Source organism: Lithobates pipiens, unplaced genomic scaffold, assembly GCF_037356315.1.
Source record: "Lithobates pipiens isolate NorthernLeopardFrog02 unplaced genomic scaffold, aLitPip1_a1.2 Scaffold_19, whole genome shotgun sequence".
In the NCBI taxonomy this organism is placed as follows: Eukaryota; Metazoa; Chordata; class Amphibia; order Anura; family Ranidae; genus Lithobates; species Lithobates pipiens.
In genome coordinates this window covers 592521418-592538550 of record NW_027507764.1, presented here as the reverse complement: position 1 = coordinate 592538550, position 17133 = coordinate 592521418, and the positions used below count along the sequence as shown (strand labels likewise).

At 45.4% G+C, this 17133-nt stretch overlaps 1 protein-coding gene across 1 annotated transcript in view; it reads left to right on the top strand.

Annotated features, from left to right (window-relative positions):
- The window catches only part of DHX30 (DExH-box helicase 30), a 35874-nt gene extending 19483 nt beyond the window's left edge, over positions 1-16391 (top strand). Inside the window, 10 exon segments of the mRNA XM_077493880.1 lie at positions 1842-2031; positions 2034-2047; positions 2151-2232; positions 2520-2713; positions 3687-3801; positions 3804-3845; positions 8534-8691; positions 8768-8868; positions 11515-11654; positions 15828-16391. Of these exon segments, the coding sequence (XP_077350006.1) occupies positions 1842-2031; positions 2034-2047; positions 2151-2232; positions 2520-2713; positions 3687-3801; positions 3804-3845; positions 8534-8691; positions 8768-8868; positions 11515-11654; positions 15828-16081 (1290 nt within the window). The 3' untranslated portion in view covers positions 16082-16391.
- The last annotated feature ends 742 nt before the right edge of the window (positions 16392-17133 follow it).

Below are 17133 nucleotides of genomic sequence, written 5' to 3'. Positions count from 1 at the left end.
GATAAGGCACTGCGTCGCTTTAACTGACAATTGCTGCGGTCGGTGCGACGTGGCTTCCCAAACAAATTAACGTCCTTTTTTCCCCACAAATAGAACTTTCTTTTGGTGGTATTTGATCACCTCTGCGGTTTTTATTTTTTGCGCTATAAACAAAAATAGAGCGATAATTTTGAAAAAACGCATTATTTTTTACTTTTTGTAATAATAAATATCCCCCAAAAATATATAAAAAAACATTTTTTTCCCTGAGTTTAGGCCGATACGTATTCTTCTACATATTTTTGGTAAAAAAAATCGCATAAGCGATTATTGATTGGTTTGCGCAAAAGTTATAGCGTTTACAAAATAGGGATAGTTTTATAGCATTTTTATTAATAATTTTTTTTTTTTTTTTTTTTACTAGTAATGGCGGCGATCTGCGATTTTTTTTATTGTGACTGCGACATTGTGGGGGACCCATCGGACATTTTTGACACATTTTTGGGACCATTGTCATTTATACAGTAATCACTGCTATATAAATGCAGTGATTCCTGTGTAAATGACACTGGCAGTGAAAGGGTTAACCAGTGGGTGGCAGTGTAGGGGTTAAGTGTTCCTAGGGGTGTGTTACTAACTGTGGGGGGGTTGGGCTTTCATTTAGTGTACACTGATCTCTGCTCCAATCACATGGAGCAGAGATCAGCGTCACTAGTTGCTAGGCAGAATGGAAAAATTTTGTTTATACAGCATTTCCTCCATTCGGCCGCTCCGTGAGACGATCGCGGGGATGCCCGCGGCGATCGAGTCCGCAGGTCCCGCGACCGGACTCACGGGGGTCCCGACCAGCGCGGGAGCGCGCCGCCGGCGGCGCGCTCCCGATGGCACGGCGGCAACGAATATTGGACGTACATGTACGCCAATATGCCTGCCCGTGCCATTCTGTCGACGTACATCGTCGTGCGCTGGTCGGGAAGTGGTTAAAGAGAAGAATCTGTTACCAACATTTTTTAATTGTAAAGTATTAATTACCCAACCCCGGATAATACTTTATCTATAGATCACAGTACAGTAGTGTGAACGGTGACATAAAAGAATGAGGAAAGTAGCTGGCACATGTGCATCTATCATCAAGGCAGACACACATAAACCTCAGAACTTATAAATAATAAAAATAATGCAGTGCCACAAAGTATGAATCGTAATACAAAATGGTTATTATGGTTTCATATTTTGTAGTGTTTCGTTATTAGTAGCTGGTATATAGTGCATCCCGGGTTGTTTGCTATGATTTGATAATATTTAAATGACATAAATAATAAAATGGTGAGGGAAGAAATGGACAGTGAAAATTTGTTACTTCATGTTGGTGATCAGTGGATAAGAACCCCACTATGCTGCGGTCAGTGCAGAGGGTCCCCTTAGATTGGTGGATAAGAAACCTCACTACACTGGGGTCAGTGCAGAGGGTCCCCTTAGATTAGCTCCGCCCCTGTAGTGATATATGGATGGTATATAGAGGTGTGTGCCTGGAGCTCCGCCCTCTGTAGTGATATATGGATGGTATATAGAGGTGTGTGCCTGGAGCTCCGCCCCCTGTAGTGATATATGGATGGTATATAGGGGTGTGTGCCTGGAGCTTCGCCCCCTGTAGTGATATATGGATGGTATATAGGGGTGTGTGCCTGGAGCTCCGCCCCCTGTAGTGATCTATGGACGGTATATAGGGGTGTGTGCCTGGAGCTCCGCCCCCTGTAGTGATCTATGGACGGTATATAGAGGTGTGTGCCTGGAGCTCGGCCTCCCTGTGCTGATATGTGTATGTCTCGTGCTCCACCATGTACTGAATGTCGCTTCTGCAGGTTTCCTGCCTGGAGACCACCTGGGTGTCTAAATCCAACGTCATTCAGAGACGAGGGCGAGCGGGGCGCTGCCAGCCTGGATACTCCTATCATCTCTTCACCCGTCAGCAGCACCAGGAAATGGCCGACTTCCAGGTGCCGGAGATCCTGCGAACACCTCTGGAGAATCTGGTTCTTCAGGCCAAGATACACACCCGGAGATGACGGTGAGATGGCACGGCGTTATTTGGTTTGTCATCATGTCTTCCTGACATTTGTCACTTATGTCCTTTTCTTTCTTTCTTTTTTTATTTTTTTTTATTTTTTTAGGCAGTGGAATTCCTTTCACAAGCGCTGGAATGTCCCGACCAGCCCGCCATCAAAGACGCAGTGCGATTGCTGCAGGAGATCCGTAGGTGTCCTGTCCTCTGCTATCCTGACCCTCTGGTCTGTCTGTAACGTAGATCAGTCATTGTCTGGAATGGCGCTGAAAAGCCGATTAGGTCCCGGGTTCCCCATGTCGCCCATCCTCGCGTGTCTCCCCTCGGGCCGCGCGGCCCATCCTCGCGTGTCTCCCCTCGGGCCGCCATCCCATCTCCCAGCATCCTTGTTTAATCACTTTTGCAGCCAGTGTTTTTAGGTAGCTGTGACATATTACTTGCAGAGCTTTCTCCTAATCCCCCTCCACCTGTGTTCCAGGGGTGCTGGATGACCAGGAGGACCTGACATCACTGGGCCAGCATGTGGCCAATATCGCCACCGACCCCAGCCTGGCCAAGGCGATCGTCCTTTCCGCCATATTCCGCTGTCTACATCCCCTACTGACCATGGTGGCCTGTTTGACCAGAGACCCGTTCCTGGGAGGAATTCTCAATCGAGCCGAGGTCAACAAGGTGAGCATGCGCTGGAGTCTTTCAATTAATTTCCTTCACACAGATGGGGGTTATTCTATACAGATAAGGGAAGGGAGAACGGGCACAAGAGAAGGACCTGTAGAGGTTGTGGAGAGGGCAGGACGTGTCCACATTCCACCATCTGAATGAAGTGGTCACATTGAAGAAAACCACGAGAGCAGTTTTAAACTTGGAGGGCTGAGGATGGCAAAATCCCATCATGTGATGCGCTATAGAATATGTGGGAGCTATACAAAGAGTCGCAGAGAAAAATTAAACTAAAGGCATTGTAAACCTTCAAATGTTTTTGTTGTTCTAGCTCGGTATTAGTTTAGTACTGTTGTGGCTGCAGCTTGTAGTGTCATGGCTGATTGATTCCCCTATGTCCATGTATTCATTCACCTAGCTTGTCGCCATTTACTAAGGGGGGCGGCAACTTCATGCTGCTTCCAATCCCATGCTTTACCATTTCACAAATGTGGGCCTGCTGATGAGGGACTGCGCGGTGATCTGTGTGTGTCTCTGTCAGATCTAATAACTGTAGGTCCCACCCGCAGAGCGCTAGACTGAGAGCCCCAGGGATTATGGGATATATAGTTTCTTCACAGGAAGTGTCAGTTCTCAGACTACAGAAAATCATGCAGATCCATGCCTCATATTTGAACAAAAACAGAAATTGCTGACGCAGGAAGTTGATGATTGACTCTACTGTAGGCTGTGTGTACAGCACAACACATGACGCCATGAAACTACAGAATCAATGTACATCTCATGCAGTAGGTGTGAATAGGAAGGTTTAAAAGGCCTTTAATTATAATTTGTCAGGAATAGTAGCTGTACGACTCTCCTTCCAAGGACTTCTTCAATCTAAATAAGACGTTTCCCACAAATTGTTAAGCGATATGAACAGTCTTTAAGGGACTGGAACTTGGAAGGTGAACGGACAGTCTGTGATTGGTTCTTTATGTTGCAGGTGAAGGCGAGATTTAGTGGGGAGCTGTGCAGTGATCACTTGGCGTTTGTGCAGATTCTCCATGCCTGGAAACAGGTTCTCGGTCTCAGGAGTGATTTTGAAAGAAAAGATTTTCTAAGGACAACGTCCTCTCCAGTTCCTCACTGCGCTACATCCAAGGTGAGCTCTAGATTGCAGGTCTAGAATCTTCCCGGTGTTCATGCTGCAAAGATTTGGTGATATGGTTGAGCATAGTTACGTAGTAGGCGAGGTTGAAAAAAGACACAAGTCCAACCGATGTGTGTGATTAATGTGAATGATCAATCTTCAATTTTATTTACTATAACTGTAGAGAAAAGGGATTTAAAGTGGTTGTAAACCCTTACAACCAACTTTGACCTACAGGTAAGCCTAGATTAAGGCTTTACCTGTAGGTCCAAGAAATATCTCCTAAACCTACACAGTTTAGGAGATATTTGCCGAAAGACAGGCACCGCTGTCTACGGCGCATGCACCGTAGATAGCGGCGCGGCGCTGTCAACGGCGATATGCCGCGAGTGGCGGCTCCCGTGCGCATGCGCGGGAGTGACATCGTGGTTTGGCGAATGACAGCGGCGGAGCAGTGAGACCCACCGAGAAGATGGACACTCCGTACACAAGGGGACAGCGGTGACTTCGCTGGCTTCTGTGTCAGGTAAGTGACACATAATGGACTACTATGCAATGCATAGTAGTCCATTATGCTTTACTTTTGCAGGGAATCAAAGAGGAAGTAAACCCATCAGGGTTTACTTCCTCTTTAAAGAGTAGCTAGGACTCTCTAAAAAAAAAAAAAAAAAAAAAAAATTGGGAGGTCGTGGGAAGAATGTTCTTTACATTGGTGGTCAGTGGGAAGAATGTTCTTTACATTGGTGATCAGTGAGAAGAATGTTCCTTACATTGGTGATCAGGTGAGAAGAATGTCCCTTACATTGGTGATCAGTGGGAAGAATGCTCCTTACATTGGTGATCAGTGGGAAGAATGCTCCTTACATTGGTGATCAGTGGGAAGAATGTTCCTTACATTGGTGATCAGTGAGAGAATGTTCCTTACATTGGTGATCAGTGAGAAGAATGTTCCTCACATTGGTGATCAGTGGGAAGAATGCTCCTTACATTGGTGATCAGTGGGAAGAATGCTCCTTAACATGGTGATCAGTGAGAAGAATGTTCCTTACATTGGTGATCAGTGAGAAGAATGTTCCTTACATTGGTGGTCAGTGAGAAGAATGTTCCTCACATTGGTGATCAGTGGGAAGAATGCTCCTTACATTGGTGATCAGTGGGAAGAATGTTCCTTACATTGGTGATCAGTGAGAAGAATGTTCCTTACATTGGTGATCAGTGAGAAGAATGTTCCTTACATTGGTGATCAGTGAGAAGAATGTTCCTTACATTGGTGATCAGTGAGAAGAATGTCCCTTACATTGGTGATCAGTGAGAAGAATGTCCCTTACATTGGTGATCAGTGAGAAGAATGTCCCTTACATTGGTGATCAGTGAGAAGAATGTTCCTTACATTGGTGATCAGTGAGAAGAATGTTCCTTACATTGGTGATCAGTGAGAAGAATGTCCCTTACATTGGTGATCAGTGAGAAGAATGTTCCTTACATTGGTGATCAGTAGAAGAATGTTCCTTACATTGGTGATCAGTGGGAAGAATGTTCCTTACATTGGTGATCAGTGAGAAGAATGTCCCTTACATTGGTGATCAGTGGGAAGAATGTTCCTTACATTGGTGATCAGTAGAAGAATGTTCCTTACATTGGTGATCAGTAGAAGAATGTTCCTTACATTGGTGATCAGTGAGAAGAATGTTCCTTACATTGGTGATCAGTGAGAAGAATGTTCCTTACATTGGTGATCAGTGAGAAGAATGTTCCTTACATTGGTGATCAGTGAGAAGAATGTTCCTTACATTGGTGATCAGTGAGAAGAATGTTCCTTACATTGGTGATCAGTGGGAAGAATGTTCCTTACATTGGTGATCAGTGGGAAGAATGTTCCTTACATTGGTGATCAGTGGGAAGAATGTTCCTTACATTGGTGATCAGTGAGAAGAATGTTCCTTACATTGGTGATCAGTGAGAAGAATGTTCCTTACATTGGTGATCAGTGAGAAGAATGTTCCTTACATTGGTGATCAGTGAGAAGAATGTTCCTTACATTGGTGATCAGTGAGAAGAATGTTCCTTACATTGGTGATCAGTGAGAAGAATGTTCCTTACATTGGTGATCAGTGAGAAGAATGTTCCTTACATTGGTGATCAGTGAGAAGAATGTCCCTTACATTGGTGATCAGTGAGAAGAATGTTCCTTACATTGGTGATCAGTGAGAAGAATGTTCCTTACATTGGTGATCAGTGAGAAGAATGTTCCTTACATTGGTGATCAGTGAGAAGAATGTTCCTTACATTGGTGATCAGTGGGAAGAATGTTCCTTACATTGGTGATCAGTGAGAAGAATGTTCCTTACATTGGTGATCAGTGAGAAGAATGTTCCTTACATTGGTGATCAGTGAGAAGAATGTTCCTTACATTGGTGATCAGTGAGAAGAATGTTCCTTACATTGGTGATCAGTGAGAAGAATGTTCCTTACATTGGTGATCAGTGAGAAGAATGTTCCTTACATTGGTGATCAGTGAGAAGAATGTTCCTTACATTGGTGATCAGTGAGAAGAATGTTCCTTACATTGGTGATCGGTGAGAAGAATGTTCCTTACATTGGTGATCGGTGAGAAGAATGTTCCTTACATTGGTGATCGGTGAGAAGAATGTTCCTTACATTGGTGATCGGTGAGAAGAATGATCCTTACATTGGTGGTCAGTGAGAAGAATGTTCCTTACATTGGTGATCAGTGAGAAGAATGTTCCTTACATTGGTGATCAGTGAGAAGAATGTTCCTTACATTGGTGATCAGTGAGAAGAATGTCCCTTACATTGGTGATCAGTGAGAAGAATGTTCCTTACATTGGTGATCAGTAGAAGAATGTTCCTTATATTGGTGATCAGTGGGAAGAATGTTCCTTACATTGGTGATCAGTGAGAAGAATGTCCCTTACATTGGTGATCAGTGGGAAGAATGTTCCTTACATTGGTGATCAGTAGAAGAATGTTCCTTACATTGGTGATCAGTAGAAGAATGTTCCTTACATTGGTGATCAGTGAGAAGAATGTTCCTTACATTGGTGATCAGTGAGAAGAATGTTCCTTACATTGGTGATCAGTGAGAAGAATGTTCCTTACATTGGTGATCAGTGAGAAGAATGTTCCTTACATTGGTGATCAGTGAGAAGAATGTTCCTTACATTGGTGATCAGTGGGAAGAATGTTCCTTACATTGGTGATCAGTGGGAAGAATGTTCCTTACATTGGTGATCAGTGGGAAGAATGTTCCTTACATTGGTGATCAGTGAGAAGAATGTTCCTTACATTGGTGATCAGTGAGAAGAATGTTCCTTACATTGGTGATCAGTGAGAAGAATGTTCCTTACATTGGTGATCAGTGAGAAGAATGTTCCTTACATTGGTGATCAGTGAGAAGAATGTTCCTTACATTGGTGATCAGTGAGAAGAATGTTCCTTACATTGGTGATCAGTGAGAAGAATGTCCCTTACATTGGTGATCAGTGAGAAGAATGTTCCTTACATTGGTGATCAGTGAGAAGAATGTTCCTTACATTGGTGATCAGTGAGAAGAATGTTCCTTACATTGGTGATCAGTGAGAAGAATGTTCCTTACATTGGTGATCAGTGGGAAGAATGTTCCTTACATTGGTGATCAGTGAGAAGAATGTTCCTTACATTGGTGATCAGTGAGAAGAATGTTCCTTACATTGGTGATCAGTGAGAAGAATGTTCCTTACATTGGTGATCAGTGAGAAGAATGTTCCTTACATTGGTGATCAGTGAGAAGAATGTTCCTTACATTGGTGATCAGTGAGAAGAATGTTCCTTACATTGGTGATCAGTGAGAAGAATGTTCCTTACATTGGTGATCAGTGGGAAGAATGTTCCTTACATTGGTGATCAGTGAGAAGAATGTTCCTTACATTGGTGATCAGTGAGAAGAATGTTCCTTACAGTGGTGATCAGTGAGAAGAATGTTCCTTACATTGGTGATCAGTGAGAAGAATGTTCCTTACATTGGTGATCAGTGAGAAGAATGTTCCTTACATTGGTGATCGGTGAGAAGAATGTTCCTTACATTGGTGATCGGTGAGAAGAATGTTCCTTACATTGGTGATCGGTGAGAAGAATGATCCTTACATTGGTGGTCAGTGAGAAGAATGTTCCTTACATTGGTGATCAGTGAGAAGAATGTTCCTTACATTGGTGATCAGTGAGAAGAATGTTCCTTACATTGGTGATCAGTGGGAAGAATGTCCCTTACATTGGTGATCAGTGGGAAGAATGTTCCTTACATTGGTGATCAGTGAGAAGAATGTTCCTTACATTGGAGTCTGACTCTTCATTTTAATAGTTGGGGATCAACTGAAGTCTACCTGATGCTTATCTGTTACCTGTCTGATGTCTCCCGACATCTAAGTGTGCATACCAGTATGAAAAGTTAGGTTCTCTCCGCACCTGGAAGAACTTATGTAAGGTTAGACAGTTGACTGTTGTGGCTGTAATAAGACTCCATGTGGGCTCTGGCTCTCAAGCTGCTGAGTTGTCCTCACTAGTCAGTAAAGCTAAATAACTTGCAAATCGTTAATTCCTGATTGTTTGATAGTCTGTAAGGCTAATTGTTGTAACATATACAATGTTCATGCGGTTTGTTGGATTCTTTTTCATGTTTGTGTGTTTTTGGTCCCCCCCTCCAGGTCTTATCTCACAGTTCTCCTCCAATGCTCATGATGCACACCTTGTGCCCAGTCCAAGTGAATGTGTGAACAACCGTGCTCTATGCAACCAGTTTAGCACTGAGCCTGAACTTGTAAAAGGGGTGTTGCTGGCCGGCTTATACCCCAATCTCATCCAGGTAACAGACGGGGAAGTTGGAGACATGCTGGGATTGGCTATTTTACAATGAGTGATGTGCTGGTCTCTCCTCTTAGGTCAGGCGTGGGCAAGTTTTACGTGGAAAGTTCCGGCCTAACAGCCTCTCGTACAAGACGAAGGGTGGGCCCGTACTCCTCCACAAGAGCACCGTTAATAGGTGAGTTTGGGGGATGGAAAAGGGAAGTTGTTGTCTATCAAATGGAAAATGTTTGTTCGTGCTGATTGGTTAGAACATTGTTCTCTTTGCTGATTGGTGGGAACAGTCCCCCAACCCAGACAGGCTCTCCTGGTTACATCCTCAGAGCCGCTCAACTTTCTTTGCTGTCAAAAACTTGAATAGAATGCAGTCCTAATGCATACTAGACTGGAACGTTCCCGATTTCCGAGCACTGCGACTCCTGAGAAAAGCCAAGTGGTGTCAAATCTGTGGTATGGTTTCTGAGCCAGTGTGGTTGACCGTGTAGTCTAGCCTGTTTTGCCAACTGGTGGTTTTGAACAAGGAAAACCATAGTACTCCCGTAATGCAGTAGGAGCTTCCTCCATACTGGCTGAATTTAGGTTGTTTAGTATTATGTCATGAAGGGGGAAAGTGTCTTCTAAACCGTGGAGCCTCTACTGAAAAACAAAAGTATATTTATCCTCCGTAATGTAATTTCTTGAAGTGATTGCCCATTTCTTCAATGCCAAAGCACTTGATTTAGGATTTTGGTCACATGTTCCTTGAGGAAAGGGAGTGCCACAGGCTGGTTTGGTTGACCGTGTCTCCTAAAGTTCTCGGGTCTCCTCACCAGCCACAGCCATTTTGATGGGGATCCCACCATCTCTGCTGGATTGCCAAACAACTGGTTTACCCACAAGATCCCACTTTGGGATTTTGTGGATACCCACAAGGACCCAAAGTGGATGGGAACAGAGCCAGAAATAATGGGATATTAATACAGCTACAGTCTCCATGAGATATACAAGCCCAGAGGAACTTGAGACTCCGCATTTCCCTGAATGATCCCTTTTGGTTGGGCTTGTCTTTTAAGAGTCCATCGAGAGTAAGCTTGGCTAGGACTTGTTTAGGGTTTAGCGCAGGGGTCTCCAAACTTTCCAATCAAAGGGCCAGTTAGTAAGCTCCTTACTTTAGAGGGGCCAGAGGGAATAGACAATGTCTCAGGCTTGGTAGTCAGTAGGAGTAAAATAATTACATAGCACCTTTGGTCAAGAGGAGGAGAAATGGTGCCCCATCGTTGTCAGTTGGAGGAATAGTGGCCCATCGTTGGTGTCAGTGGGAGGAATAGTGCCCCGTTGTTGATGTCAGTGGGAGGAATAGTGCCCCGTCGTCGGTGTCAGTAGGAGGAATAGTGCCCCGCCGTCGGTGTCAGTGGGAGGAATAGTGCCCCGTCGTCGGTGTCAGTGGGAGGATTTGTGCCCCATCGTCGGTTTCAGTTGGAGGAGTAGTGCCCCGTCGTCAGTGGGAGGAGTAGTGCCCCGTCGTCGGTGTCAGTGGGAGGAGTAGTGCCCCGTCGTCGGTGTCAGTGGGAGGAGTAGTGCCCCGTCGTCGGTGTCAGTGGGAGGAGTAGTGCCCCGTCGTCGGTGTCAGTGGGAGGAGTAGTGCCCCGTCGTCGGTGTCAGTGGGAGGAGTAGTGCCCCGTCGTCGGTGTCAGTGGGAGGAGTAGTGCCCCGTCGTCGGTGTCAGTGGGAGGAGTAGTGCCCCGTCGTCGGTGTCAGTGGGAGGAGTAGTGCCCCGTCGTCGGTGTCAGTGGGAGGAGTAGTGCCCCGTCGTCGGTGTCAGTGGGAGGAGTAGTGCCCCGTCGTCGGTGTCAGTGGGAGGAGTAGTGCCCCGTCGTCGGTGTCAGTGGGAGGAGTAGTGCCCCGTCGTCGGTGTCAGTGGGAGGAGTAGTGCCCCGTCGTCGGTGTCAGTGGGAGGAGTAGTGCCCCGTCGTCGGTGTCAGTGGGAGGAGTAGTGCCCCGTCGTCGGTGTCAGTGGGAGGAGTAGTGCCCCCGTCGTCGGTGTCAGTGGGAGGAGTAGTGCCCCGTCGTCGGTGTCAGTGGGAGGAGTAGTGCCCCGTCGTCGGTGTCAGTGGGAGGAGTAGTGCCCCGTCGTCGGTGTCAGTGGGAGGAGTAGTGCCCCGTCGTCGGTGTCAGTGGGAGGAGTAGTGCCCCGTCGTCGGTGTCAGTGGGAGGAGTAGTGCCCCGTCGTCGGTGTCAGTGGGAGGAGTAGTGCCCCGTCGTCGGTGTCAGTGGGAGGAGTAGTGCCCCGTCGTCGGTGTCAGTGGGAGGAGTAGTGCCCCGTCGTCGGTGTCAGTGGGAGGAGTAGTGCCCCGTCGTCGGTGTCAGTGGGAGGAGTAGTGCCCCGTCGTCGGTGTCAGTGGGAGGAGTAGTGCCCCGTCGTCGGTGTCAGTGGGAGGAGTAGTGCCCCGTCGTCGGTGTCAGTGGGAGGAATAGTGCCCCGTCGTCGGTGTCAGTGGGAGGAATAGTGCCCCGTCGTCGGTGTCAGTGGGAGGAATAGTGCCCCGTCGTCGGTGTCAGTGGGAGGAATAGTGCCCCGTCGTCGGTGTCAGTGGGAGGAATAGTGCCCCGTCGTCGGTGTCAGTGGGAGGAATAGTGCCCCGTCGTCGGTGTCAGTGGGAGGAATAGTGCCCCATCATTGGTATCGGTGGGAGGAATAGTGTCCCCATCATTGGTGTCAGTGAGAGGAATAGTGCCCCAAGGGCCAGATAAATGCAAGCAAAGGGCCACAATTTGGAGACCACTGGTTTGGAGAGATGTTTGGTGAAGAGATGACCCTATGTGACACGTTTCTTCCTTTCGGCAGGGACCAGATGCATTTCCCCTCTCCATGGCTCACCTATTTCCAGGCAGTGAAGTCTACAGGCACAGTGTTTGTGCGGGACAGCTCCATGGTGCACCCACTGGCGATTCTCCTAATGACAGACAGCTCCATCACCTGTCAAGGTAAGTGCGCCAATCTCCCCACCAGGGCTCAAAGTGTGAACTCTTAAACCTGCCGTGCTTTCCTAAATAATTTCTAGACTTGGAAAAAGGAGACCCTGTCAAATGTGAATGAGTATAGGAGGACAGAAACGCCTCTCCACCCACCAATGACATGCAGGCTTTGATCTCCTATAGCTCGGAGGTGTGGCCTGTCATGTTAATCCCTACACAGGAGCTGGAGGGAGACTTTGCTGCCCCATTAGGGATCCCAATGAAGATCATAGAAGAGACTCGCCATGGAATATATTCAGAATACAGCTACTTTGAAGTCTAAGCCCCTGTACACACGGTCGGACATTCTGCCAACCAAATCCGTCGGACTTTGCCTGTCGGATCTTGTCCGAAACTGTTGCATACACACGGTCGGACTAAGTTGTCGAAAAATCCGATCATTCAGAACGTGATGACGTAATTTCGTTACGATGGGAATAGTAGCCAATAGCTTTGATGTAGGAATTTGATCTGAGCATGCGTGGCACTTGGTCCGATCAAAATTCTCTACACATGATCGGAGTATGTCCTATCGAACCAGTTGGTCGGAAAATATTTCCAACATGTTGGAAAATTGGGTCCGACGGATATTCCGACGGAATCAGTCCGATGCATACCACACACAGTCGGATTATGCGACCGTGTGTACAAGGGCTAACTGTGGACATATTCAAAGTTCTTTATGTCGTTATAGTCAACTATTTGACAACCACGTACCCTGGTGACATTTTAAGAAGTTCACCGCGGAGTGGGTGGTAGTAGTTAGTTAGGTAGGTTAGGGTAGTTGGGTTGCGCATAATTCCCATCTATGGTGCCATCCCCTGTTGGCCCAAGTACTTTTGGGAGAAATTCCCTTTTCGGGAAAGCCCCCCTACTCGTGAAGATAGCTGCTGCCCAACCTGTGACCCTTTATTTGTTGTGTGGCCCATTGCAGATCCCAGCAGTGGAAACATTAATTTATAAAGAGGCTATAAGGACCGTGAGCTCTAGCAGTCTCATGTTGCGTCGCCACAGTTTCTATCTCCCTTTAGGGTGTCTTTAGCCTCCAGCAACCCTGTCGCATGTCTGCAAGGTCTGATCATCTCCTCCAATACGTCTGAAGTCTCTGAAAGCCTTCGGTCATATTGTTATGTGTGGCCCTTTGTAGCTGCCAGGAGCCACGGTTGAGGCCCTTTACATTAGACATGTGCAATTTGTTTAGTTCCGAATTAATTTTTTAACAAATTTCGACAAATTCGTTAATTTGTAATATTTATATTAACCAAAACCCTCTTAACAAACTTTTACCAATATTCAAAACCTCTTTGGAAATTTGAAAACATTTGGAACTTTGAAAACTTAACTATTACTAGCTATTAAATGATAGGTAACGAATACAAATTTATCCGAAGTTACGAATTATCCGGAATAACGAATCCCGCAACTAAACTAATGGAACCTAACAAATTTATAATAATTAATTACAATAATAATAATAAAAATGTTTTTATTAATTTGTTCCATTCGTTTAGATGCGGAATTCGTTATTTTGTATAATTCGTAACTTCGGACAAATTTTGTATTCGTTACGTTCACTAACAGCCAAAGTTGGAAAGAAATTCCAATACTTCTAATTTAATAGTTTAGTAATAGTTAAGTTATTTTTAGTTATTTCAGATTTTTGGCTTTTCGAATTTACGATTTATTTATTTTTTCGAATTAAGATTTTTTTCAAATTTGCAAATTGCGATCATAACCACTTCAGTTCCGGACCAATAAACACCTTAAGGACCAGAGGTCTTTTTGCAATTTCGCACTGCGCTGCTTTAACTGGTAATTGCGCGGTCATGCAATATTGCACCCAAACGAAATTTGCGTCCTTTTCTTCCCACAAATAGAGCTTTCTTTTGATGGTATTTGATTGCCTCTGCGATTTTTTTTTTTTTGCGATATAAATGAAAAAAGAGCGAAAATTTTGAAAAAAAAAGATATTTTCTTCTTTTTGTTATAAGAAAAATCGAATAAACTAAATTTTAGTCATACATTGAGGGCAAAATTTATTCAGCCACATGTCTTTAGTAAAAAAAATGTCAATAAGCGTATATTTTTTGGTTTGCGCAAAAGTTATAGCGTCTACAAACTAGAGTACATTTTCTGGAATTTACACAGCTTTTAATTTATGACTGCCGATCTCATTTCTTGAGGTGCTAAAATGGCAGGGCAGTACAAATCCCCCCCAAATGACCCCATTTTGGAAAGTAGACACCCCAAGGAAATTGCTGATGGGTATGTTGAGCCCATTGAATATTTATTTTTTTTGTCCTAAGGGATTGAATAATGACAAAAAAAAAAATAAAAAATTTTTTTTACAAAAAGTTGTCACTAAATGATATATTGCTCACACATGCCATGGTTATATGTGAAATGACACCCCAAAATACATTCTGCTGCTTCTCCCGAGTACGGGGATACCACATGTGTGGGACTTTTTGGGAGTCTAGTCGCGCACGGCACCCCGAAAACCAATCACCACCTTCAGGATTTCTAAGGGTGCAAATTTTTGATTTAACTCCTCACTACCTATCACAGTTTCGAAGGCCATAAAATGCCAAAATAGCACAAAACCCCCCCAAATGACCCCATTTTGGAAAGTAGACACCCCAAGCTATTTACTGAGAGGCATGTTGAGTCCATGGAATATTTTATATTTTGCCAAAAGTTGCGGGAATATTACAAACTTTTTTTTTTTTGCACAAAGTTGTCACTAAATGATATATTGCTCACACATGCTATGGGCAGAAGTCAAATTACACCCCAAAATAAATTCTGCTGCTTCTCCCGAGTACGGGGATACCACATGTGGGGGACTTTTTGGGAGCCTAGTTAACTAGCTACCTAGCGACACTAGCGACACTGATGCAGCGTTCAGAAAAATTATCGCTTAGTGACACTGGCAAAAGGGGGTGAAAGGGTTAACTAGCGGAAATCAGGGGGTTAAAACCATTATTGGGTAGTATATCGGGGTACCTAGCGCTATAAAAACCTGGCGGTGAACCTAAAAAAATAACTAGCTACCTAGCGACTGTAGCGACACTAATGCAGCGATCAGAAAAACGATCGCTTAGTGACACTGGCAAAAGGGGGTGAAAGGGTTAACTAGCGGCAATCAGGGGGTTAAAAACATTATTGGGTAGTATATCGGGGTACCTAGCGATATAAAAACCTGGCGGTGAACCTAAAAAAATAACTAGCTACCTAGCGACACATGCAGCGATCAGAAAAATGATCGCTTAGTGACACTGGCAAAAGGGGGTGAAAGGGTTAACTCTAGGGGCAATCAGGGGGTTAAATCTTTATTGGGGGGTGATAGGGGGCTACCCTGGACCTAACACTAACTGTCCTGACAGTTTTTACTGTCACAACTGACACTGAATGCATTGATCAGTAAAGAAATGATCAATGCAATCAGTGACACTGTGACTGGGGGGGGAGGGGGGGCGGGGGGGGGATCGGGGGGCGATCGGGGGGGGGATCGGGGGGGGTTTGTGTGCCTGTGTGTACCTACATGTCAGTGTAGTGTTCGTGCAGACTTACTTTTACTCTTCTCCTCGTAGTCCGGTCAAAAAGACCGCCCCGAGGAGAATGACATCACTTCCTCCTTCCTGTGTAAACAATACACAGGGGAGGAAGCTTCTCATTGGCCAGGAGCGATCCAGAGGGGGTGGCCGAAAACGAACGGCCATCCCCTCATCACGGAGCGCTCCTGGACCGAATCGGACCGCCGTAACCAGCGGGAGGGGGTCCGATGGGACCCCCCACCCGCTGGAAGGCAATCACGTAGATGTACGTGATTCTGCCTGCCTGTGCCATTGTGCTGACGTACAATGGCAATACGGCGGTCCTGAAGTGGTTAAAGAACGACCCGAAAAATGAAAAAAAAAAAGACAAATAAATGAAAACTAACGTTTTTTTGGCAGTGCAGGTCTAAGTTGATAAGTACTGATGAAGCCGGTATCGGCATGGAAGTGGAGGGCAGTCCCTTCCCCCCTGTCATATATGCACAATGCCCCCTGCTGGCTGGTCTTCCACAGGGTTTTCCACATCAAATCATTTTTTTATTTTTTGTGTATAACTGGTTGTTGGGACCCTCTGTGTGTCTTCCAGATTACGGGCAGCAGATGGTGGTCTACCTGTCCGATTCGGATCTTTTGAAGCTGGAAAGCGACTCGCGGACAATACAGCTGCTCGGCGCTCTGCGGCAGGCCGTGCGCAATATGGTGGAGAGGAACCTGAGTGACCGGCTTTCCCTTCTACCCGCTGACGAAGAGCACCAATACACGCAGCTACTGTCCATCGTGGTGGATCTTCTGAACAGCACGGCGCATTGTTTTAGGGATCCCTCGGAGGCAGAGCAGTGATGACGCCGGGAGTTGTCTGTCTGTCTATTGTACGGACTTTTCTTTTGCTTTTCAGTTGCAGAAAAAGAGAAAAAACTCAAATGGCTCTGCGTTGTATGCAGGGCGGGGGGGAAGGGGGACTCATCTGTCACTGAATGTGGAATTGTGGGATCCCCAATTACAGCAAATTTGTTCAGGTTCAGTTCTTAATATGTTCTGTTGGCATTTCTAACGAATTGTTGCGTTTCGAGTTCTTAAAAATTCTGAAAATTCATTTTTGTTATTTAAATTTGTGTTTTTCAATGTATTATAAACTTTGTATTCACTGCAAGAGCCTGCGTCGTCTCATTTTATCAAAGACAATATCTGCTTCTTTAGCATTGTCTATTTTTTTTATTTTTTTTTTCCCAGAAAAACTTTTTGTTGACGTTGTCCTTGTCATTTTTCTTGTTTGTATTTGTATTGCAGCGTAATAATGCATAATTAAGAGAAAATGTCCTCTAATGTTGGATGAAAGGAAGCCAACGGCAGCTCTATCTGTGCTTCCCCTCTGTCCCAGTAGTATATAAAAGAGATAAGTGCAGCGCCCTCTACCCTGTGGCGGGAAAACTACACAAACAAAGCATTCTGAGCTGATGTCACCCAATCATAAGGAGGATGGTGGCTTGGAGGGTGCGCTTAGAAGAAGGGTCCCTGTGATGAATAATGTGATTGGTTGGGATTTGTCCACAAAGTCAAAGAACAGCCAGGTACTAGCGGAAATACAAACGCCACCCACCCGGGTCAGCGTGATGATGCCACTGCTTGGCTCCGCCCTTACGCGTGTCGTTCCAGAGAACGTCTTCAGAGGGTTGCCGGAGATTTTATTTTTCGTGTGTGAATGTTTTTAATAAAACCATGTTTTTAGAAGTACTACACCAAGGATCCTCAAACTACGGCCCTCCAGCTGTTGTGAAACGACACATCCCATGAGGCATTGTAAAACTCTGACATTCACAGACATGACTAGGCATGATGGGAATTGTAGTTCCTGAACAACTGGAGGGCCATAGTTTGAAGACCCATGTACTACA